Source organism: Anguilla anguilla, chromosome 11, assembly GCF_013347855.1.
Source record: "Anguilla anguilla isolate fAngAng1 chromosome 11, fAngAng1.pri, whole genome shotgun sequence".
Classification (NCBI taxonomy): domain Eukaryota; kingdom Metazoa; phylum Chordata; class Actinopteri; order Anguilliformes; family Anguillidae; genus Anguilla; species Anguilla anguilla.
Window position 1 is genome coordinate 24237314 of NC_049211.1, and position 25740 is coordinate 24263053.

At 48.1% G+C, this 25740-nt stretch overlaps 1 protein-coding gene across 3 annotated transcripts in view; it reads left to right on the forward strand.

The window, feature by feature from the left end:
• The window catches only part of scube3 (signal peptide, CUB domain, EGF-like 3), a 127352-nt gene that overhangs the window by 61202 nt on the left and 40410 nt on the right, over window positions 1-25740 (forward strand). For 2 of the 3 annotated variants that reach the window (XM_035382260.1, XM_035382258.1), the window contains exons 7-13: window positions 1792-1839; window positions 8585-8701; window positions 12554-12676; window positions 21802-21918; window positions 24533-24655; window positions 25001-25117; window positions 25393-25488. In XM_035382260.1, coding sequence (XP_035238151.1) covers window positions 1792-1839; window positions 8585-8701; window positions 12554-12676; window positions 21802-21918; window positions 24533-24655; window positions 25001-25117; window positions 25393-25488 — 741 coding nt within the window. The remainder of the gene's footprint in view (window positions 1-1791; window positions 1840-8584; window positions 8702-12553; window positions 12677-21801; window positions 21919-24532; window positions 24656-25000; window positions 25118-25392; window positions 25489-25740) is intronic. The other variant, XM_035382259.1, reaches the window with a different exon arrangement.

The window sequence follows — 25740 nt, forward strand, 5'->3', positions numbered from 1 at the left end:
CTGTGCAGCATATTGTCAGTTCGGATGTTGTCTTTGCACCACAGCGGAACCTTAACCAAGGTGATAACAATGCATAATCACCTTGGTTTTTTTTCCACAACTTTTTACTTTTGTTTTTGTATTTCTGTTTTGCACCTCGTGGGTGTAATCACATGAACTTTTTATAAAGAAAAAGAATGCATATTTCAGCTGTTAGCTGGTTCAAAGCGTGCTTGTAGAAATAAAGCAGTGCAAAAACAGCCCTGTACAATCAAAGGTGTTCAGCAGCCAGAATCACAGCAGTTTTAAGGTCAGTTTTTTTACCAAGTACCTGTGACTAATATTCATTAGAAAAAAGGTTGACTCCAGCAACGTCCTTTGAAAGATATTCAACCAAACAAGCAGTTACCTAAAGTATAACTTTACAACAGCGCACTGTTGGAAGGGGGTCCTTGGTGATGTTGTTGAAACAGGTGGGAAATCACTTAGCGAGGTATCAAAATTAGCCTTGAAAGAAAAGCTGGTGTAATTTTCCTGAGGAATGCATTATCTAATTTCAAAGAAATGGCGCTGTTCTGCCATGAAAAACTGTTGTATTCATTACCAGGGAAGGGGAGGAAGAACTGGACTCATAGGCCTAAATCTGCACTTAAGCAACTATCTGGCATCCCTTTTTCTCTCGGCTTCTAACGATTAACCGGCTGTGTGCTGCCATCCTCTGCTAATGCTAACTCAGCGGAATGTGTCTTTGCCCACGTGTGTGTCTGCCCCTGCTCTGCTCAGACCTGGAACTTACTCCAGTCAAATGGGGCCAGTGTGTGTGTGTGTGTGTGGGTGTGTGTGTGTGGGTGTGCGTGTGTTTGCACGCTACTTCACTTTTGTGTGCATGTTTGAGCGTGCATGCAAAGTGTTCGTTTGCGTTTGTGTGGGTGGATATGTTTTGTGTGTGTGTTTGTGTGTGTGTGTGTGGACACATGTATATTTTTTGCATACCTGTGTTCATGCATATATGCATAAATTGTGTTTTGGTGGATGTATGTGGTCCTGCGTGTACTCATCTGTATGTGCATGTACGTGTGTCTTTGTGGTTTTGTGTGTGAGTGCACATATATGTATATGTATATATGTGTGTTTGTGTTTCTGTGTATTTGTGTGCGTGCGTGTGTGTGTGTGTGTGTTCACTTGCGTGGGTGTGCATGAGTGCGAGCGCGCGCGTCTGTGTGTGAGCGTGTGTGTGTGTGTGTGTCCTGGTCCAGTCACTCTTGATATGGTTTGCATTATCTTTTGAAGGCCATTTTGATTGTGTGGTTTTAGGGAGCGTGCCTCTTAGATGAAGACAAAGCCAGGCTAGCTTTGCTGAGTCACTGTGGTTTATCATAATCATTGGTACAGTAAATTGAGCAGTGACTAATTTTTATTGAATCACTGTAGTTCCATTCAGTATTCCTGTGTATTTTTTGTCACAGTTGGCCGAGTTTGCTTTCTTACAAACCGAAAGTAATGAATTTTAGTGTAGATACTTTTTATAGAACCTGACATTTTTTGTATTACCTATACACTTGCACCAGCCCAGTGCAATGAACTTTTATGGCAACCAAGAAATGGGTGTCATAACTACATTATATAGCCTAAGGTTCTGTTACTGTACGAAACCAGTAATGTTGTGGGCCACTGTTGAAGGTCTCCCCCAGCCAATTACATAACATTCTTATAACGTGCCATGAAACCTTGTGAGAACGTTGTGTGAGCTGGGCGCCACGGGTGGAAGCTGGAGCACTAAAGCGGTGTTTTTTGCGATGTGTGTGTGCACAGGGGAAAGGAGTGTCCAGCAGCAGGCAGTCCCACAGCTGTTACCCAATGGTAAATATCTCTGTTCCTCTGTTCCTCTGACTGCGGCTGCGCGGGCGTGGGGACGCGGGGGCGCTCTACTAACCCGGAACGTTCCGCACACCACCCCCCCTGCCCCCGCCCCTCCTCCCCCAACCTCCCCTCTCCCCTCTCCACTCTGCGAATGCTCTTTCAATAACACGGGTGACTCTTCGGCTCGAAGCCGAACGGCATCAAAGCCTTGGTGCATGACGGGCGGACATTGCGTGCCCGTCGTTCTGGGTCTGGTTCTCCTTTAAGTACGTGTGAATTCCTCAGCCTCCGTAATTTAGTGCAACTGAAGTTCTGGGGTTTTTAGAAAAAACAGTCGGTTGTTATGCTAAATTTTCCCAAAGTTGGAATGTATCATAAATTTCAGTGGGGTTGTTTTCTCCAAAATAAATAAAGGATAAATAAATAAAATATGTTTTAATTTATGGAGCAGTCCCTTTAAAATGCTCCAGTAATAGTTTTCATGGTGCCGTGTATTTCTTTTACTCAGCTCCGTGTTCACCTTTTGCGAAATCCACTGTTATTTATAAAAAGTTATTCCCAAACAGCAAAATTACTCCAGCAATGTTAAATCAACTTTAACATCCAGTAGGGACAATAAGTGCTCTATTAGAGTTAAAGGTACTCCATCAGTGTTAATTTTACACTTAATGTTTTGCTGTGTACTTTGGCTTAAGTGGATTTGTTAGCGATAGCTCTCTTAAGCGAATGGCTTTGCTCTGGCACCTCAGCATTTCAGCTCCAATTACTCTGATGGCTCCTTAGGATCAGAGCAGGGTCCTGCTTCAGCCACATTTAGGTAGAAACAGCTATGAGAGGATTTAGTTCTGTACTCCATCAAGCACCTACCCCGTCATTATTCTGGAATTATATCACAAAGTATTAGCACCTGAAAAGAAGCCTGGCTGTGTTAAGTCTTTGATTCTTTACTACAATAGGAAGGGATTCAACATTTCCTAGAGCTATTAGTTAAATGATCTATCAGTTAAACGATCATGAAGTTTGATGGTTCTCATCAAGTTGTTCTGAATGATAGGAGTATTCCCATGGCATTTAATGATGGATTGTGAAATTAAGCATTTAAAAATACAGTCATTATATTTTAAAAGAGAATATATATAGATTAGAAATAAAGCTGTGGCTAACTGTGTGTGATTGTCTGAATATATATTTCGAAGAACAATACTACCTAAATGTACAAAAAAAACTAAAGTAAAAACTGAGATACACAATTGTCAGATATAAACTATTAGTGTAGTAATAGGTAGGTCATGCTTTATCAGAATTCTTTCATATCTGTGTTTGCAATCCAAGTTTAAATAGATTACGATTGGCGGAGATCTTTATTAAAGCTCAGAAGCAATGCTGGCTGACTCGTTGGATATATGATGGCATTCATATCCGAAACAAAACACAAAGAAAAATAAGCACATAAATCTGTATAAATAAATCATATCACTGCGTATGAGAATGATTTACGACTTAATTATAGAGCCGAGAGCTGAAGCAGACACAAAAGAAGAGGAGAGAATCTCTCCTCTCTCTCCCCCTCTCCCTCTCTCTCCCTCTCCCACTCTCTCTGTCTCTTTCTCTCTCTCTCTCTCTCCCCCTCTCTCAGGATCTTTGTTCTCAAGGTGACAGGAACTAATAGCACCCACACCAGTAGTGAAATCCCCTGCCTTTCCCGCTCCCTACACCTGAGATCTCCTAAAGGCACAGCCTGGCCTGGATCGAAAATCAATGCTCCCACTCCCCAGCAGAGACTTTGCTAACTTCTTTTTAACTTTTGAGGATTCACCCTTACCGCAGATTATGTTGGTCCACCAGATAACTGAGCTCCATGTTCTTAACACTGAAACGTTTGTCTCCCTGCTGTCGACACCAAAACATTTCCGATCCATCTTGCATCTTGTAAAATCTTCTGAACGTTAGTTAGGACTGAGGACAAAACTGTGACAATGCACATTTGGTATTGTGTTATTGTACTGGAAGCTTCTGTTAGTTATGAAAAGGGGCAGGCAGAAGGATCTTCTGGTTAGTCTGTAAAATCTATGTCTGTGACTGGTCAGTGATCAAGCGAGCTGTGTCTTTATAGGGCATTAGTGTCCACACGCTTCATGAACCCACTGTTAGCATTGAAACTGCATTCACCAGTGGTAGGAGAGGATTGTTTCCCCTTCTGTCAAATAACACCCCTGGACTAACTGCATGCCTGCTTCAGCTGAATACTGGGAGGTGGTGATATGGGATTGGCGGACTGTGGAGGGTGGGGGGGGGGGGGGCTGGTGGGGGGGGGGGAGGGGGTTGGGGTTTGGAGTCAGGGTGCTGGGAGTTTTGGGTGGTGGGTATCAATAAGATGAACCTGTCAATTCAGTGTTTGTGCTGCCCTCTTCAAAGTTTGTTTACCTCTCCATGAGTGATGTGTGGAACATTTCCACACTGTCCCATCCGTTGGGCCCTGGCCCATTCATTTTCCTGTGCTTTGAAGGGTGGTCTTTGGCCAGTGCCTAGGTGATGCACTCTGCCTGATGTGCACACAGAAACACACTGAGCTGCTCTGCCCGGTGTGTGTGCACACAGAAACACACTGAGCTGCTCTGTCTGGTGTGCACACAGAAACACACTGAGCTGCTCTGCCTGGTGTGCACACAGAAACACACTGAGCTGCTCTGCCTGGTGTGTGTGCACACAGAAACACACTGAGCTGCTCTGCCTGGTGTGCACACAGAAACACACTGAGCTGCTCTGCCTGGTGTGCACACAGAAACACACTGAGCTGCTCTGCCTGGTGTGCACACAGAAACACACTGAGCTGCTCTGCCTGGTGTGTGTGCACACAGAAACACACTGAGCTGCTCTGCCTGGTGTGCACACAGAAACACACTGAGCTGCTCTGCCTGGTGTGCACACAGAAACACACTGAGCTGCTCTGCCTGGTGTGTGTGCACACAGAAACACACGGAGCTGCTCTGCCTGGTGTGCACACAGAAACACACTGAGCTGCTCTGCCTGGTGTGCACACAGAAACACACTGAGCTGCTCTGCCTGGTGTGTGTGCACACAGAAACACACTGAGCTGCTCTGCCTGGTGTGCACACAGAAACACACTGAGCTGCTCTGCCTGGTGTGCACACAGAAACACACTGAGCTGCTCTGCCTGGTGTGCACACAGAAACACACTGAGCTGCTCTGCCGTCTGCAGCAGATGGCTTCAGTGTTCCAGTCCTCTGAAGACGTTTGAAAGGGGAAGGAGTTTTGATGTTGAGGCGGCAGGGGTTCGCTCCCAGCTTCTCTCTTCTTCGCGATGAAAAATTGAAACTAATAGCCAGCAGCTGGGGCCGCCAGAGCTGTCAGGGATTATCAAAAGCAAATAAACAAACAAAGAGATCGTGCTGTTCCCTGGGCAGTTCCACCCCCTCCCCCCATAACCCCCCCCCGCCCCGCCCCCCCCGCCGCCACCACAAAAACACACACATGTACGCACACACCATGCACACACACACACACACACACATGCATGCACGCACGCACGCAAACACATACAGACACACACATACATACCTCCGTGAAACAGCATCTACCGTTCAGTCTGTGCCCTTTGGGGTGGGGTACTGTTTCATCAGCACAGGCAAGGCAAGGCTTTCACCCAGCTGTGCTCCAACACGTACCTTCCTTGAGAATGGAAGCTCCGCCCATTCCACAGCCCATCATTCAATCAATCTCTGACTAACTGCATTGCCCTTTTCAGTAAAGGAAAACAAAGTGCAATGTGCATTTTCACAACACGGTCACTATTGCAAAATGATAACTCAAAAAACTCTAACCAGACAAGTGAAAACAGTAGAATGATTCAAATGTTAACCATAAAAATGTAAAGAAATATCACTGCATGTACAGTATTTTGTATATGGCTGTAATATAGACAATGAGGTCAAGCTGACCTTTGCCTGATATTTTGTCATAAAATTGTTGGTGATAAAACTGGTGATTTTAAAGCTATCACCATCTAGTTATATGAAAACACTGGAATCTCTGGCCCAAATATGTGGCAGGGAAATTTTTTAAGAAAGCACGACCCACACGCATACCCAGAGTATATTCCTCTTACAGTATAAACACCTTTTTCTGCTTTCCTAGCACATCGATCGTTGCTGCTTAGCACAATTACTGTCTCGCTGAACGTTTTTGTGAGGTGCCGCGACAGTACCGCACCATCCTCGCTCCGCACCGCCGCCGCGCCCTGCCGAACTTCAGAGCCCCGCGGTGTGTGACTCTCTCAAACAAACCGTGCCACTGCGCTGCGGGGCTCAGGGAGAGCTTCTCCCTGCGCTCTCCGGTGACTCTGCGCTGATTCATTATCGGTGAGGGCGAGCGGGAGAATCCATCACGCCGTTTTGACGCGGGGATCGCGAAAGGCATTGATCACCTTGGCAGCATGACAAGGTTCTAAATTCCGGGTGTCTGAGATGAAATACGCGGCGCGTGGGGCCGCATGAGAGCGGGGGGGGCGGGCGCGCCCGTCCTCTGCTGTCTCTGCGTTCCCGTGACGGCCCTGCAACGTGCCGCTGCGCATCCTGCAGCCCCGACCGACGCTGAATTAACATACTGCTCATGTAACGGTGTCAGGTCATCTGCGTTTTTGTCACACCAGTTGCAATCGTCGCTTGATCCTGTAGTACCTCACTTGGTGAATGGCAGTAGGTTGCAAACTTGGCTTTCTGAACTGATGAAGGACATTGCAGCAATTGGACAGGTCTGCAGTTGCAAGCGACCGTTCTAATTTGGGGAGATTATATTCCAGTATTGCGCAGTGGATCTGAGTCCCCAGTAAACTTATAAACAGTGTTAAACAGTCTTAAATAGCCCGTTGTGCATTTCAAAGGCCTGCAATAAGATTTAATGTGCAAATGATGAGGGTTGGCCCTCCGGCCTGCTAATGCTCCCCAGGAACATGTGTGCAGACCTCCCTGCCCGAGCACCTTACTCACTCCATTCCCTCTAGTACTTATTTATATGCATTTTACAGGTTCTTGGGTTTCAATAGAGGTTGTTTGTATGTTCGCTGTACATATGGCTCACAGATTTCGCTGTGAAAATGTCCAAGATTGCATCACACTTGCGTAACTTCCTGGAATGTTGACAGCCGTAACTTCCTGTGTTAAGGGTCTGAGGTTGTATAGTGTAAACTGTGCTGCGCCGGTGTGCTGGAATTCATTTTAAAACCGAAGGCTTCAATCAGCCAGAGTGTGTCTCCCTCTCTATAATGCAGCCCACTACAAAAATGCTCCATAAGTGACTTTGAAACTCTCCACTCTGGCATTTGACAAATGCACAGTATTTCATGTTAGATTTGTCAGAGTCTAGAAATGGAGCACTTGCCTCCACTTTATACCCCCTCCACTTCAGCCTCACCCCCACTGCTACCACTACCCCTGACCCGCCCTGCCAGCTTCAATCTATCGCACTCAGTGGGTCTGTAAAATTTATCTTCTCATCCTCAGTATTGCCCAAAAGCTTCTGTCTGTGACATGACAAACTGTGCTTTTAACTTCTCGCTGTTTTCGTTGTTTATTGGGGGGTGGGGGTGTTTAAAGGCCACAGGAGCGAAAAGCGCAGAAGACATTAGAAAACACTCTCGCAGATGCTATCAATCTTTTTTATCCTCCTTATTGAAATCACTGCGCGAGTGTATGTGCTGCTCTGTATAGATCTTTGAAACGGCCTCCGATTCTTCATCTTCCTCGCGCACAACCCATCAGTGTTGATAGCACTGAAGTGATTGTGCTCGTTGAGCGATCTCTTCGGCTTTCTATGCCTGTCATTTTTCACAAAGAGAGAGAGAGAGAGACGTGAAAGGGAGACGTGCTTCATCTTTTCACATCACGCGTAGAACGGCGCCGAGAGAAAATGGCGGTAAACGCGGGACTCGGCTGTGCGGCGCCGAGTGGGCTGGGAGGCAGCGGAGAGGTGAAAATGGCACGAATCCTGGATCCAGCTGTCAGGAGGATCGGCCATTAAAGCCTGACAGCACTTTGCTCCTGACGCGCGTCGCTAGATGCTAATTAGAGAGAGCGATGAGTGGCAGGCAGAATGGAGGCTGCCGGGCTGCCAGGTTCCTGGGGCCCGTTCGGAGGACCCCGCTGCGGATAGACAAAAGCGTCGCCTGGCCCCCCGACGGCCACCTGGCACTCCGCTTTTCCTCGCTGCGGGGGCGCGGGGTCCTGGAGAGAGACAGGAAACCGCTCCGCTTCTCTCTCCTCGGGCCTTCAACGCTCAATTTAACTAATAGTCTGGCTGAGGAGTCTCTCCACTCTCCCTCCCGCGGCCTTGATAATGTACTAATTGCTGTTTTTATATGCCGGGATTTCTCTTTCACTCTTTCTTTTTAGTATTTCTATGAATGTGGAAAAGAAACATTTCTTTCGTGTGAGGAAAGTTTCTTTTTCTCATTTCTTTTTAATGTGTGTCCACGTCTGTTTGTGGGTGTGTGTGTGCATGCATGTTTGTGTGTGTGCATGTGTGTGTGTATGTGTGTGTGTTTCTGTGTTTGTGTGTTATTGCAGGTGTGTATGTGCATATCTGTATATTTGTATATGTGTGTGTGTGTGTGCATATTTGTGTGTGTTGGCGTGTTTGTGAATATCTGTCTGTTGTGTGTGTGTGCGTGCGTGTGAATATGTGTGTGTGTGTGTTCAGCATCACTGAGGGCTCTGCATCTTTCCTGCAGAGACGTGTGCTGTGAATAATGGCGGCTGTGACAGCACCTGCCATGACGCGGTGACTGGAGTGCGCTGCAGCTGCCCCGTGGGCTTCACCCTGCAGCCGGACCGCAAGACCTGCAAAGGTAAAGACCTTCTCGTTAGAGCACCTCCACCCTCTCACCTGTCCATCACAAGCCCTCCACCCTCTCACCTGTCCATCACAAGCCCTCCACCCTCTCACCTGTCCATTACAAGCCCTCCATCCTCTCACCTGTCCATCACAAGTCCTCCACCCTCTCACCTGTCCATTACAAGCCCTCCATCCTCTCACCTGTCCATCACAAGTCCTCCACCCTCTCACCTGTCGTCCACAAGCCCTCCATCCTCTCACCTGTCCATCACAAGCATTCTATCCTCTCATCTGTCCATCACAAGCCCTCCACCCTCTCACCTGTCCTCCACAAGCCCTCCACACTCTCACCTGTCCATCACAAGCCCTCCACCCTCTCACCTGTCCATCACAAGCCCTCCATCCTCTCACCTGTCCATCACAAGCATTCCATCCTCTCATCTGTCCATCACAAGTCCTCCACCCTCTCACCTGTCGTCCACAAGCCCTCCACCCTCTCACATGTCCATCACAAGCATTCCATCCTCTCATCTGTCCATCACAAGTCCTCCACCCTCTCACCTCTCAGTCAGAGGAATTTTTTACCTGTCCAGTCACTGCCACCTAACTGTATAATGCTGCACCCCCCCCCCCTCCCCCCTGCTAAAAGCCTTCTGCGCCACGCCCACCGTGGCTACAGGGCGTGTGGCTCCGACAGCTTCTAATCAGAGAGGCAATTTGGGCTCACTGAGGTGTGCCAAACGCGCAGCCCTCAGCCATTGTGTCCATTCCTACAGTATGATGGCATGCTCGCCCTGGGTCCCCCTTTCATCTAGTCCTGCTCTGTCACCTCCCTGACAGATGGACGGCGTGCAGGGACTGAGAGAGAGAAAGAGAGAGAAAGAGGAAGGGGAAAAAGGAGGAGGGAAAGGGAAAGAATGTGTTGTTTCAGATTATTAACCCTTTATGGTGTAAGATCACAATCATGTGATTAAAATGTTCTTAACTGAACATTCTAATGCTGATGTAACAATGGCAACTACTGGTAACTGACAGCAGTGCTTCTAGAACACTAACAGGATTCTGAAAGAAAATGAAAAGAAACCTATTCTTCAAGGGGTCAAAATATCTCTAAAATAACAAGTTCTCTCTTTTGCTCTCATCAAATGCATTTAAAATTATACTGGCATCAAAAAATGGTGTCACAAAAAATGTTTTCAGGCAAGATTTTTTTTCTTTTTATAGCCTTTTTCACGGGTGATGAAGACCCGCTGAATTTGTGTGCAGAAAGAGGAATAAATTGGCGATTTACCTAAGTACCTAATTACATTGAGTTTTTTTTTTTTTTGAGAGTGTGGGAAGAAAATGGTGAGGAACGCAGATGGGGGTGGAGGGAAAAGGAGGGGAGAGAGAGAGAGCAAGAGAGAGAGTTACTGCGGGAGGAAGCGTTGGGCTGCTGAGTCGCGGTGGCAGGGCTGGGAGACCGGCTTCCCCTCGAGCGCTCACAGCGTTACGCTAACAACAATGATAAAAGAACATTGGGTTTTATTAGTTCTGTTTGAACGGAAACAAAGGAAAACAACTTCAGACAGCGCTAGCATGAGAACGCAGGGACCCGCCGAGGGCGGTCGAGCTCTGGTAGGTGGGTGGGTGTGCCGAGAGGAACGTATTATTTTATTAAATATTTGATGCGTTCATTTTAAACAGATGATGCACCCCCTCGAGACCAATGCCTCATTTACATTGGTGATTCAAGCTTAATCACAAACATGGCCAAATCTGCTATGAACATAATCTGATCAAAGCCTCAAATGGATGATATATTGATTGGCTAATGCTGATAAAAGAGAAGGAAAACAAAAAGAGACAGAGAGAGAGAGAGAGCCCAATTGTGTATTTCCGTACGGGAGGGGTATTTACACAATGAAGGGCCTGGAGTGGTGAGGTTTAAGCCTAGCTCATCTGATTATTTTGAGAAACGCTCTCGGCTGCTCCGCCTCCGTCTGGAATCGTTTCGTCTCCCTGCCCCTCCGAGTGCCAGGCTGTGGGCGGGCACCTCGGAACCTTCCGGTCGGCCGCTTTGCCCACCGGCGCCACGGAGCCCGCTTTGATCGGCGGGTCTGTGGATCTGCTTTCATCCGCCCGCGTGCGCCGGCCCCCGTCCCGCCGGCCCCCGTCCCGCTCTCCGGCCCCTCTCAGTGCTGCCCCCTGGCCCCTCTCAGTGCTGCTGAATTACTCAGAGGTTTCCTTCCCTTCCCTGGCACAGCAACAGGGCAGACAGACCCCCTATGGTGCAGCGCAGTGCCTTATATCTACTGTAAACCCTGATTCAGCTGTGTCTCATATCTAAGCCCTGATTCAGCTGTATCTCATGTCTAAGCCCTGATTCAGCTGTGTCTCATATCTAAGCCCTGATTCAGCTGTGTCTCATATCTAAGCCCTGATTCAGCTGTATCTCATGTCTAAGCCCTGATTCAGCTGTATCTCATGTCTAAGCCCTGATTCAGCTGTATCTCGTGTCTAAGCCCTGATTCAGCTGTATCTCGTGTCTAAACCCTGATTCAGCTGTATCTCGTGTCTAAGCCCTGATTCAGCTGTATCTCATGTCTAAGCCCTGATTCAGCTGTGTCTCGTATCTTAGCCCTGATTCAGCTACACTGTGTATATATCTTACCTGAGACCTAATTCAGCTATGCCTAACATCTAAGCCCTGGTTATCTACGGGCTTGATTAACCGTATCAGATGTGGTTGAGGTGAAGCACGTCAATACCAGGATCCGGCTGGGGGTCCCTGAGGCGAGGTTTGGAACCACTGGACTAAAACATGGTGCTCAATAATCAATAAGGAGCGATGCATGGGGGTAGTAGCAAAAGCACTTAATTTCCACGTGTTCTTACCTAGTTTTCAGGCTGGGCTGCATGTAATCAACTGCAAATAGCATCACATACTCTCACAGAAAATAGGTAAAAAAATAAAATACTGACATTCAGGAGGCTGAAATTTGCCGGGCTCTATTAGCCGCTGACATATCGGACTGTACAAAGGGGCTGCTGACCTCACACTCTGCTGGATCGGCTCCAAGGTCAGGGAGACCTACAGCGAGCTCGTTCAGATGAAAACTCGCAGGGCTGCTCTGGGCCGCGCTGCACTTTGTAAGTGGTGAGTGAGCTCTCGGCATTAAACGCTCTCCCCACTCATTAAAACCCCGCCTGTTATCGATCCTGGCCCACAAGAGGACCTTCTTCTGCACTCTCTGCACCTCATTACACCTATAACCCTATCCCCCAGCTCAACCAGTAATAAAATATCTCTGCTTTAACACTTTTCAGAAGATATTTTATGTGAAATACCTGCATTGCAAAATGTAACTGTATATAAGCAACTATATATATTTTTTTTTGATGTATATATTTATTATTTATTAGAAATGCATGTCGACCCTTCCTTTGGTCATTATTTATTTGGGGAGGTGCCCTTGCTCTTTCGGGAATGGACTTCATTATGAATGGGGCCCATCTTGCACACGGGATGTGCTGAGTCATTATTCCGGAGGATCAGGGCACAGCAGTTATTTATCCCCTCGGTGGAACCATTAGCAGTCTTCATCTCCAGAACCATGCGCGCTCTCTGCCTGCAAATAATACCCTGCCCTGGCCACAAGCCCACCAAACCCCTGCAGGACAAACTGAACTGTGACAAAAACCCTGCAATCTGTCTGTCTGTCTGTCTGTCTGTGTGTCTGTGTGTCTGTGTGTCTGTCTGTTTCTTTCTGTCCATCTCGCTTCCTCTCTCTCTCCCTCTTTCTGTCTCTCTGTAAATGAATGTGTGCATTGCCTGCTAATGGCAAAACCCGTCACTGTGTGACCCCGCCCCCTTCTCCTGCAGACATCGACGAGTGTCGCCTGAACAACGGGGGGTGTGACCATGTGTGCCGGAACACGGTGGGCAGCTTCGAGTGCAGCTGCAAGAAGGGCTACAAGCTGTTGACCAATGAGAGGACCTGCCAAGGTAAGGCCACGCCCCCTCCTGCATCTCAAAAATGAAATATTTTGATTGGATCTTCTCTCAGCCAGTTTCGGCCATTTTGTGCGTTGTAAACTTGAGTAGATAGTTTGAAGATTACTTTGCCTGAGCTCCTGACTGAATTCCTGCTGCCTTTTCACTGAAACTTTTGGTGCTCCCCCAAAAAGTTTAGCCATCACGTAATAAAAAAAAAACTTTCTTTTGCTCTAAGTTCAAATAGTGGGTTTGGGATTTTTTTTTTCTATTTGTTCTTCTCGTAAGTAGAAATACAAGCACTACCACTGTTCCCCCAGCCAGTTAGAAAAAACAGTATTGTCCCTTCCAACTAAGAACTCTTCATTGTAATGTTCATGCCAGTTTAGTATAAGTGCTTGGTAGTCCTTTTACCCATAAAGTGTCAGGAGCATCTGTTCTATCCTCTTTCTTCCACTGAGGCAGACTTGGAGGTTTCTTTGATTGTTGAAACAGGCAATAAAATGATTATGAGAATCAACACGTGTTTGTCTTTAGCGTTTTAGAGAGAGAATGGCTGTGTTTACATGTACATCAATACCCCAATTATTGGGAGTAAACAATTTATGCCAGCATTTACTGTAGAATATTGCATACCCGTGGATGTGTAGTCCGATAGCCCTGATTTACATTATTCTTTCCATTATCGACATACGCTCAACGGAAACGATGTACATGGCAGCTATGCTCGTTTTCATCTTTGACTTCTGCCTGACATGCAGTTTAACAAAGCTGAAAGACATCTACATGATGCACCAAAAATCAAAAGATTGGGCAGAAATCCAGGTGTCTTAATTAGGTTTTGAATACACCGATTGTGACCAATACGCCCATAAAGGCAGTCAGTTAAAGTTGCTTACACGACCGTTTCAGTAATCAGATTATTGCCGTGATCGGAGTAAGAAGGGAGCATTAGCGTGCATGTGAACGCGCTGAGGGACCATAATGGCGCCGCCGCTGTAGTGACCTCGCTCCCGGTCCCCTGGCTGAGCGGTGGAAACCAGGCCTCTCTGCTCTGTTTGTTTCTCTGATTCGGTGGTAGCCCTCGCCCGGCAGGGGTTCTGGGGAGCCGGCCGCAGAACAAACACGGCTCGCCGACGCCCGTTACGGGCACGGGAAATTAGAAAGGCTAACACATCCCTCTGCCCCTGGCACGAGCAAACCCCTGGAAACCTCCGGTCTGGAAGAGAGCGCAAACCCTGCTGCTGAGAGAGAGACATGGCACCGTGAGAGGCTGGGGAGAAAGATCAAGACTCCTGAGAGTCGCTAGCTTCATATTTATTTTATTTATTGAGGTTGGTTGGTAATGCTCTTATGGTGCTTTAGAGTTGCAGTGGAAGAGTAGTTCATCACAGAATTGTAGGCCCTCTCTCCTCTTCTCACGTGCATACATGTGTGTCATGGTGCTGAGGATGCTGGCGGAGTGTCCTTAATGCAGTGCAGAAACCGACTAATTCAGATATGGCCTCATGGCAAAACCTCAAAGGATAAAGCTTTACTAATGCTGACAAGTGGTGACAGATGGTTTACACAAAGACATAACTTCAATTAGGAAGTGTGAACAACCATAATCTGTTCATTATCAATGGTAATAAACATATTGCAATAATAAGAAAAGAAGTACAGTATGTTGTAGATTCGCTATTCTATTTGGAGAGCTGGTCAACAAAATGAATCTCCTGCAGGGCAAAGCTTTATTTAGTCAGCACCCAGAATAAGCCCAAAAACCCCCGCCACCCCCCCCCACCCCCCCCACCCCCCCCCCACCCCCACCCACTCACCCATGGTTCCCACCCCACTGTTTCTCATGGCAGTACAGAGTGAACACCCTGTAATAAAAATGAATTTTCTGTTTGATTGCTTTAGCTTCCCTCAGCTGGTGATTTTCCTCAGATTGCTCACCGAAATTGTGCGTTGTGTCATCAGAATAATTTGAAATAATGCTTTTTTACTTTTGGGTGTGCTTGTTTTTGCCGGTGGCTGTTATTCTTTTCAGATGAAAGGCTTTTCACCTGTTCTCCGGAATGGGGTGCTATTAGGGAAAGGGATGATGATGCTCCCGCTTCGAGCGCGTGATGAAGCTACGCACTTAAAGCTCGTTTCGAACCGGCGCGCCGAAAAACACGGATGCTTTACGGACTGCGTTCTGGATTCGTTTGCGCTGCTCGCTCGCCTGGGAGGGATTCGTTTGCGCTGCTCGCTCGCCTGGGAGGGGTTCGTTTGCGCTGCTCGGCCGCCTGGGAGGGATTCGTTTTCAAAGCCCGGCTTCCAGGGTGTGTGAAAATAGCGTGCCGCGCGGTCAGCACTTTCTCAGGATCAGGTGATCAGTGTGGGAGAGCCGGCGGTGGGGAGGGCGGCGGCCCGGTTCTCCTATCTGAGACTCAGCTCAATGGACCCTGGTCAGCTATTGTTGTTGAGGAAGCAGAGCTGCAAAAGGCCATCGAAGCCGCCCTTATCTACGTGTCTCAGCGCACATGACGACCTCACGCAATCTGCTCGGCTGTCGTCATGGCATTGTGTGAATCACCCTGAACGTAAACGGTCACCTTGTTTTGAATACGAGTCGAAGTACGCCCAGTGTTCTCACAGTCATATCACAGTCCACGCCAGTAGAAGGAGAAGAAACCGCTATCAAGCGACTCCACTTTACTTTCATCTGCCACGGTTGGGATTTAATATCACAGTAGGGTAGAGGTTGACTAATTGGCATCTTTTTATCTGTTAAGTGATGAAACTCATTTGAATTCAAGCTGATGAGTATTATATTTGGTTTTAATCGCCCTGTGTTTTAACTGCGAAGGTCAGCTGAGACTGCGTTCTGCTTTGTGTGAGGAGAACCCGCAGAGACGACGCGCAGAGAGGGGTTCATGCAGCTGATGAGCGCGGTGCTGAGGAGCAGATGAAAGAGGAGTGGGGCGGGGCAGCTTAAGAACCCGACGCCCTTTCGCCGAGTGCGAGCGTGCACAGAAGGGGCTGCGATGTGTAAACTTGACTCCACGCTTATCTGCGATTTAAGTCACCGTGTTTCCTCACTGTCAGCGGCCAACGGGCCCGTCAATCAAGATGGGACTTGTCCCGCCCGTGCGAGCCACGGAGGAATTCCTTCACCCCCCCCCCCCCCTCCACACCCCCCCACCTAATCCCCTCAACCTGCCTCCCCATGGGGGCTCAGTGGGACTGTGTTAATCAGATAGACTCATCTCTCCGGTAAAGCCCTTCTCTTCTTCCCCGCTCTGTAAACAGCTGCTCTGTTGTTCATTTTTCACTCTTTGTTTCAACATTTAATTGCTTGCAGCGATGTTTTGGGGTTTTTTTTTTACGGAAGTGGCGAATGAGGTTTAGTGGGGTTAGACTTCGAGAGGTTAAAAATAAGACAGCTGCGTTGGTCGACATCTCAGAACCGGCTCTGTTGGAAAGGGGAGGCCTTGAGTTTTTCGGGTCAATCTTTCACTGCAAATGGGCAGGGGAGAGAGAGAGGGAAAGAGAGAGTGAGTGAGGAAGGGAGCGAGAGAGAGAGAAAGAGAGAGCGAGTGAGAAAGGGAGTGAGAGAGAGGCACCCTGCGTTCTATAAATAATATACTCGACGGAATCTGAGATGTACCGATTTCTGCGGAGGGGAGACAAAGGTTCCTCTGTGCGTTAGGGAGGGCAGCTACGGCTCCCCGTCCCGCTCCTGATGGCTGCCCCCATGGCTGCCCCCATGGCGTCCTGCACGTACGCTGGGCTGTAGTCTCGCCACCCCCGGCATACCTCACCTCACCTGCCTGGTAAACAGATACGTGGAGCTCATGGGCCTCCTAGTACATCCCCACATCCCTGCACATACCGCCCCCCCCCCCGCCCCCTCCCCCAGACCCTGCCGTGCCCACTGAATGTCACTGTAGATAATTTCATCCCATGCTCCAACAGTGTGTCCCAGGGATACTGAATTATTCAGACAATCACTGCCAAGAATGTCAGGGTGGAGGCTGCCAACATGCGCGGTTGTGGATCTTGATTTCCCGAGACAGGAGTGGGAGGGCGTTATCTTAATATTTATGCAGAGGAACGGGTGGCCCTCCCATAGTTCCATGCGTGACACCAGCACCAGCTCGATACTTGGTATCTTGCCCTCCACACCCTCTTTTTCCATTGGCTTTTGACACGCCTCATACCTCTGGTGCCCACAGTTTCCCTCTTCATAATCAGGAGTGTTCTCTCTTCCGAAGAGCTCCCACCATTCCCCAATGGCATTTTCTCATCTCAATGCCCTGCATTCAATCCACTCTTGTCCTAAACTTTGTCTTATAATTAAATGTACTGTAAATGTTTTCTCTGCAAACAGTTTGGCCAGTTCAGCGATCTCCTAAATGAAGTCCGACTGTCTGACTGAATCTCTGCAGAGAAAACCTGAAACAAACACTTGAGTGTATTTGCAGTCTGTTGATTGACTGTAGGCCAGTGTCTCCGCTACCTGCGAGCGAGCGCGGCCATGGTGTTGCTCGAGTGCAGTGAGGGCTGCCGTTTCCCAGCAGGCCGCTCTCCGCCTGCGTGTAAACGGCCGTGAGCGACTCTATGATCCGCCGCTCATCACCCCCGGCAACCTGCGGTTAACGGGGCGTGGCCGACTGGGGCAGGAGGAGGCTCAGGTGCTGCGGGACAACTTTGCAGCTCTTACCACACGTGCAAGTGACGCGCGTAGGAGGTAGGAGGGGTGCGGTTGTGCTAGGGTTTCTGAAACTTTAACATGAAGAGAGCATGATGTACCTGATGAATCTATGAAGCGTTTTAAGTTCAAAAGAGCTTAAATAAGTTGTAAAGAATTCACCACCATGAGTCAAGTACTTGTTAAAAGCTTACCAGTCTCTGATTGGCTATTCCCATCTAATCAACCCATAAACCTGCAGTGATGTGTTTGGGTATAGAAAGTTGCCATCGGCATGTAGCATCATTTCACTGATTAAGGCAGTAGCCCGAAACATTTGAATTTTTAGCCTCTTCTTTACTGAAAAACGTTCAGTGCAGATAATGTTTAGCAGTTAAAACTAAGCACTCAAAGCAGTTGATCTCCTGTGAACGAAAGCACATAGGCGTGAGCAGGTGGGTGTCGAGATTCACGCACGTTCTCGTATTCGCATTATAAAATGACTTTTACGAGCGTATGACACTCATTAAGCGTAGCATTGTGCCCCAGAGGAGAGGTCTGAAAAGCAGAGGAGCTTCCAGGCTCCAGAAACCAGGTGCCCCTCGTGCAGAGCCTGGTGGAGCGGATCGCGGCACGGCCATGCAGCCCTTATGCAACGGCGCCTCCCGAGCCCTATCAAAGGGTCTGTGTGCCGCCATCTCCGCAAACCGCCAGAGCTCATTTGCCTGGACGCCGAGGGTGGAGGGGAGGGGAAGGGAGGGGAGGGGGGGGGTTTCAAAAATGTGTGTTTGCTGTTCGGGCAGCCGGGCGATAATGAGCAGGGAACCAGCGTGCTGACATGTGGAACACATGTCTAGATGCGCCGTGCAGCGAGACCGCAAATGTCTGCTGAAGCCCCCTTTATCTCACACCGTCTTCAGCAGCACAAAGCGGGGGGGTGAGGAGCGAGGGGGAGGGCGAGGGGGCAGGGGAGGGGCGGGGGAGGGGCGGGGGGGGGGGGGGGCTCCTTTTAAAGCCTCCGCTGTGTAATTTGGTAATTTATGCCGCGTTCAATCTACAGTGTACTTGGCAAGGGAATATGGATGTTTGCCTCTTATGAAACATTGGCATGTATAAATTATTGTGTAAGGACACAGGACTGCATTTTTAATGCGCCATCTTTCATCACGAGAAGGAGAACTTTAAAGACACAAAATCAGCTTTAGTTTTGTACGTCCATTTCATTTAGCTGGTGCCTTCATCTTCCGTGACTTGCTATGCATGTGATATTGCAATAACAGATGCAGTCTGTTTTAAAAATGGACAAGAAAATTACACTTGAACAATGCTGTCAAACATAAATATGTTAAAATAGTAATTACTGTAATTACTATAAATCTTTTTTTTTTAAAACGTATAATAGTTGAAACATTTAAAAAAACATCAAGGAATTGTTGGGCTAATGGGCTTATTGGAAAGACACCAGAGCAAAGCGAAATGAAGACCGTACGAGGGCGGACAGAGCAGAGAAGAGCACTGCAGGTAGGGGACACGGAGTAAAGGTGTGAGCATCTGCACAGGCTCTCCCTCCTGCTGCTGGGGGCAGGGGGGGCAGAAAGAGTAAAGAAGCAAAGATTGAAACCGACAAGCAGGGGAACAGTAAGTGCACAGTGCCAGGGGAGGGGAGGGCGAGAGGAAGAAATGACAGAGCGAAGATGTAGGAGGAGGAGGAGGAGAAGTCAGGTGACCATGTGCAGCATAGTTGCCGGGGGGAGGGGGGGTTCCATGCGAAGGCGTGCAGAAAAAAATTGCAGTGGAGAGAGATCATACCCAAAGAGGAACATGAGGGAGAGAGAGAGAGAGAAAGACAGAACAGAGCACACCGAGCAGCAGAATTCTGTGCTGCTTCAAAGGAATATAGATCATAAGAACAAAGGCTAGCCGAGAACAGTAGTGATCAAAGTGAGTAAAGCCAGCTTAAAAAATGCCATATTATTGTTCAGAGTGAAACATGCAACTAAAAAGATAAATAGGAAGCAGACACACATTTATAAAAGAAGGGGTGAGGAAAAATGGAAAAGGAAGGGTCCAAAGTGACATAGTTTCTTGCAGAAATGGAAGACGAGAGAGGGATGGACTCCAGAGAGACAGCGACAGAGGTCAACAGAGGGGGCATGGAGGAGTGAAAAGAAATAACAGGTCAAATTTCATGGGGTTACGTTTAAGGTGGTGGGAACACGTCCAGGAAGAGACATGCTGAAATCTGAGAGGAAACCTGAGAAACAAAGCAGGGTAAAAATAAAAGAGCTGGGATTAACAGCATCATCACTGCTTAGAAATGACTGGAGGAACCATGGGAAGCAGGGAGAGGACCCAGTGAGCAAGTATTGAGAGAAAACAGGAGGGGGCCCATAAGAGACACATGGGGCACCCCTGTGGAGAGAGGGCATGGAGCGGAGAAGGTGGATTGCGTGGGAGAGCTGACGTAATTGTGCCGATGTAGGAAGATTCTTGCCTCTGTTTGCCTGCTCCCTGTAATGAAAGCCTTTAAACTCCCCCTCATCCCCAGTCCCAAAAATCTTTGAACATCTCCTTTCATTTTCACCTCAAGCAATGAAGACATCCTGTCTACTCTTTGAAAACTGATAGCTTACTAAGCTTTTAATCTTCGGCAATTGCTGCTTAACTGTTTGGAACTGTGTTTACAGGAATCTGCCAAGTTGGAATCTCTTTAAATCATCCAAAATAAAATGTAAAATGTGTGTGTGTGTGTGTGTGTATGTATATGTGTGTGTCTACATTGAGGAACACTATCTTGTTCTTTGTTGGCTGAAATGGTTCAATCTGGGAGCATACACACTTTCCAGACATACCATAGAGGATTCCGTAATGCACTTAAGAGTTCCCCTATGTAGACAAGCCAAAGGACCCTTTTTTTCGGAGAGTACATGTCTGGGACTTTACACCATTTGGATTGGTGCCGGCGGGTGTGGAGTTGCATATCCACAACAGTGAAAAAAAATCTTCAGCAATCCATTATTTTCTTGCGACTATAAACAATTCATGTCCCACTGTACCATTTTCTATAACATGTAATTTTATACAACCGAAATCATTATTACGTCTGGTGCAGATGGTGTGTTCGGTGACAAATTACCCGATCGATGAAGGTGGTGAAAAGTCAGTCTATGAAACCATGTCAGCACATCTCTACAGGCACAATGGGGCAGTGAAGACTGCAGAGGCTTCAGGGTGTGCTCTTTGTGTATGAAATGGAGTATTTGAGGTTGACAGAAAGGACAAACCCAACATCCAAAGCAGTGGCATATGAGCTTTTTTTAAGGCAATGAACCCATTACCTGAACGCATTACCCCGCCCCGCCTGCTGAGTTTGAGCATTGTTCTTCCCAATGGCGGGTTGGGGGCCCAGAGGCTGAGGCAGATATCAGCTCACATGACGGGAGGGAGCTATTACAGCTATTTGCGCCCGTCTAGCAGGAGGCCTGATGGGAACGCAGGGCCCGTCTGCGCGCTGTTTCAATTCTTTGATGTGGCAGCGGAGAGGGTCACTTTGCAAAGTGGAAAGAAGTTTAAAGTGGGAGGTGCTAGGCTCGGTGGACGGACGGATCTGTGACCCGGACCGGTTTCACATTCCACAACATTCCTAGATAAGAGAGACTGTTTTCCCGGCAGATGATTTCCATATGGTTCTGGGAAAAAGGAAAATGGGGGGGGGGGAGGAGGAACCAGAAAATGTTAATATGTAAATATGAAACTCTGGGAGAGTTCTTTAAGAGAGATAAGGGTGGGTTTTTTACGTGACTGGACTGGAGAGCACAATGATGGCGATGGGATGGATTGGGAATATGAGAAGCCTGTTATCGAGCAGGATGGGCCCTTGGCATTCGCACGCTCGCTACGCCGCTAATTAGCGGGCTCTGGGCCAGCCCCTCTGTCAGGTTCAGTGCTGCCCGTTAGACCTGCGCTTTTCTGGGTCAGAATTGCAAGAGGCCCTATGGGCTTTGACATCAAAGCTGGTTAGCCCCCACTCCCCTTAACTGGGGCTCTGTTGCTACATTATGTCTCCTTCCACGTGCCTCAGCCTGACAATCCTAGGTCTTCCAACACTCTTATAATGACTTCATTATTCCACTGTAATGAAGCTATTATAATACCTGCTGGGGAGAATGGGATAATCTTGGGCCTTAAGTGGGACCAGAGGAAGCACAATGACCTTCACCTGAATGGACAGGTGACACGTATCCCCACTGGCCTGGCCCACGTATCCCCACTGTTAAGTGATTTCTCTCTCTCTCTCTCTCTCTCTCTCTCTCTCTCTCTTCCCATATCTGTCTCTCTCTCTATCTCCCTCTCTCTCTCTCTTCCTGTATCTGTCTCTCTCTCTATCTCCCTCTCTCTCTCTTTCTCTCTCTCGCTCCCTATCTCTCTGTCTGTCTCTCTCTCTCTCTCCTTCTCCCTCTCTCTCTATCTGCAGATATTGACGAGTGCTCCTTTGACCGAGCCTGTGACCACTCTTGCGTCAACTCCCCCGGCAGCTTCCAGTGTTTCTGCCACAAGGGATATGTCCTGTATGGCCTGGCACACTGTGGAGGTGAGTGGTCAGACTGAGCGTGTGCACACGGGAATGTGGGTGAGAGCGTGTGTATGCTCACATTCATGTACATATGTCACTACCCATGTGTGTGATTGTGTATGTCCTTGAGAGTGTGCAAACGTGCGCAAGCGTATGGCAGTACCCGCAAGTGTGTGTGTGTGTGTGCATGTGTATGTGCGTGAGAGCGTGTGTGTGCATGTGTATGTGCGTGAGAGCGTGTGTGTGCATGTGTATGTGCGTGAGAGCGTGTGTGTGCATGTGTATGTGCGTGAGAGCGTGTGTGTGCATTTGTATGTGCGTGAGAGTGTGTGTGTGCATGTGTATGTGCGTGAGAGCGTGTGTGTGCATGTATGTGCGTGAGAGCGTGTGTGTGCATGTGTATGTGCGTGAGAGCGTGTGTGTGCATGTGTATGTGCGTGAGAGCGTGTGTGTGCATGTATGTGCGTGAGAGTGTGTGTGCATGTGTATGTGCGTGAGAGCGTGTGTGTGCATGTGTATGTGCGTGAGAGTGTGTGTGCATGTGTATGTGCGTGAGAGTGTGTGTGCTCATGCGTATGTCAGTACCCACGAGCGTGTGTCTAAGGGAGCGCCAGGAAGGGGGAGCGTGAAGGCAGGGCCGGCCTGGCCTGCCATTGCTGAGAGCCCCCCGGTGATGGATGACCCCCCTCCCCTCCCCTCCATGGCTCGTCTGCGCCCGTCGGAACTCTTAGATAACCGTCAGATTTATGGAGCCCCCCTCGCACTCTCTCACAGGAGTGGACTCTCGCTTTATTTTCCCCGCGCAGCTTATCAGCTGAAAAATGGCCGCTCGTGCTCCGGGGACGTTGCTCTGCCCAAACAATGGACTCACCCCACATGACCTCAATTAGACCAGCGGGCCACGGCTCCGGAGTGCCCGGCCCTCCGCACACAGCGCTGGAATGTGTTGACTGGGGGGCCTCTTCCCCCAAGCCTTTAGCTACCTGCCCAGGACAGGTGTCACATAGTTTGCGCATCCCTGCTACACGTTCAGTCTGAGTAGTTACTGTACAGTCCCCCAAAAACCAACAGCAATACCCTTCAAAGAAGCTGAGCTAGAAATGCTTTGTTTTATTTGTTACGTTCTTCACAGACAAGTTCTCAATGTTCCTGTGTACACAACTATTTTTATTACTCTACACAAATACAAATTCATACTTTTAAACCAACATACAACCATCCTTAGAGTCCTAGACAAATATTAAAACCCATGCCTTTAAACTGGTAAAAAAAAATCATTTCCCAAGATGGTGATGGTTAGTTAGTTAACTACCAACATATTGTCAGGGATGGATTTGCTGTGACTGGAATTAGAGTATTCTGATCACTTTTGTATGCTGCAGAAACCGATTCAGCTTTCATTCATCTGCCTGGCCTACTTTTTGGGCAGCCAGCTTGGCCTAGCTGTCCGAGGTCTGCACTGAGGAATGCTTGCGCTGTCCTAGTAGTGACAGGTATTCACAACTTTTGAAAAGCAGACCCACCCCTGAGGAGAAGCAACACCCCTCATTTCTACATTTTTCTCCTTTGAGCTGTAGGAATGCCCTTGGCAGGTACAGAAATGGCAAGAGCAAACCATCATGGAGGCGTGTGCTTGATACATGGGGTCAGCCTCAGCGTCAGTCCCTGCCACCCCCACCGCCCCCCCCCCCCCCCCACCCCACTAATGTTCCCTGGTAAAAGATAAATGTGCTGGCAGCTAGCAGCATAGGAAAGGGAGAGAGAGCGGGCGGGAGAAATTTAGACTCAAGAGGTTTAGGGTGCCCCAAATGCCAAACGAAGAAAGAAAATAAGAATAATAAAAGCATCGATACGTTAGCTGGCAGAAGAGCCGCTTAGCTCTCAGCGCGGCCTAAGCGACACCTTTGTGCTTTGCTGCGTGTGATACAGAGTGCGGGGCGCTCATTAGCAGGGCTAAAGCGGCACAGGCCGAGCGTGCCAGCGTGCCAGCGTGCCAGCATGCCAGCGTGCCAGCGTGCATCTGAGCTCCCGCCTGGAACGAGGAAGCCGGTATTTTCTGTCGGCAGGCGTGTCATCAATCAGCGGGAACGCTGCAGTGGCTTGACTCCGAGGGCGCGGCCCGGGGCGCCTGCTGTGAGTCAGTAGTTCCCGTTCGGTCGCCCCTCACAGCTCCGTCTGCTCAGAGTGCGGTTCAGCGGCTCGTCGTCGTTTGGAACGTGACCGTAATTTACTCAGTTCTGTAAGCCGTGTGTCCCTCCCATCTTAGGCCCAGGGGAAATGCGCAGTGGTGATACAATGAGACTTCAAATGAACAGTTGGGCCAAATTACCTACGACACACATTAATCTCATTGTGAAGTTTTGACTATTTAGTGCATCAAATGAACGTGCCTCCATGAAACACAATTCATTAAACCACCTGCCTTTTGCCTTATCTCTGTGCTTTTATTGTGTCTTCAAACTTATATGTAATCACAGACAGTGTTTATTCTAAAGGACCAGGGAGCATTTTTCATACGTACTGTTTTTCCTGGTTACTCCACAAAAGTTTTTGCCTTTTCAGGTGCGTGCTTGGAAAAATTCAAATTTTTGGAATCAGTATTTTTTAAAATAATAATTCTCTCCTTGTACAGATATTGATGAGTGCAGTATTAACCGTGGGGGTTGTAAGTTTGGCTGTATCAACACGCTGGGTAGCTACGATTGTACCTGTCCACCTGGATACAAACTCCACTGGAACAGAAAGGACTGTGTCGGTATGTGAACAACACTGACATCTAGTGGTCAGAATAGAGAATCTCAGCATTGTGGCACATCACCTATGCACCTATCATTCTAACATTGAACATTCTAATGAACTCATATTCTTCTAGTATCTGGATTATAGCCTACTAACTAAATTATTCATTATTAAATAAATTAATAAACTTCGTTTATTTACCGACAGACATATGGGTTATATGACAAAGACTTGTTTGTATCGTTTTTCTGCAGTCGAACATAACGGCTGATGAATTCACACAGTGACTGTATTTCTCTGTAATTTCATTTGTAATCACCTGTGTCCTGTGTGTATGTATGTGTGTGTGCGTGTGATGCAGAGCTGGTGAAATGTGTCTCCAGTTTAGTATCTCCCAAGGCAACACTGACCTGTAGCAAAAATGGAAAAAGAGAGAGCTGCTCTCTCACTTGCGCATCCAAAGCTCACTATCTGGCAGGTAAGTGGGTAAAAGAACCCACCTTCTCTATCCCCATCTATTTTTGCCCTACCCATACGTAGCCAGTTCATGTCAGTGGAAAACTTTGTCTCCGGCTTTGTGTACAGTTAGCCAATGAAAAGGGTATTTTTATTAGAAGCACTAGATTTTAGTGCATCCACAAAAGCATCTCACATGTTGATGTGACTGTATTTCTTGAAAACAGACATCTTTTAGTGATATTGTAGCTCGTTGTGTAGACTGTTAGAACTGTGCTTGTATTTTTCCCATTGCAGAGTCTGATAACAGCTATACAGTGAGCTGTGGAATCCCAGTACTGCGAGGGAAAACACCTGCCAGACTCAACTCCAGCTACAGCCATAGCTGCATAGGTACCCCACTCTCTCTCTCTCTGACGCCCATACACAAACTCTACAGCGATAGCTGCATAGGTACCCCACTCTCTCTCTCTCTGACGCCCATACACCAACACTACAGCCATAACTCCATAGGTTCCTCTTTCTCTCTCTGACGCCCATACACAAACACTACAGCCATAGCTGCATAGGTACCCCACTCTCTCTCTCTCTGACTCCCGTACACCAACACTACAGCCATAGCTGCATAGGTACCCCACTCTCTCT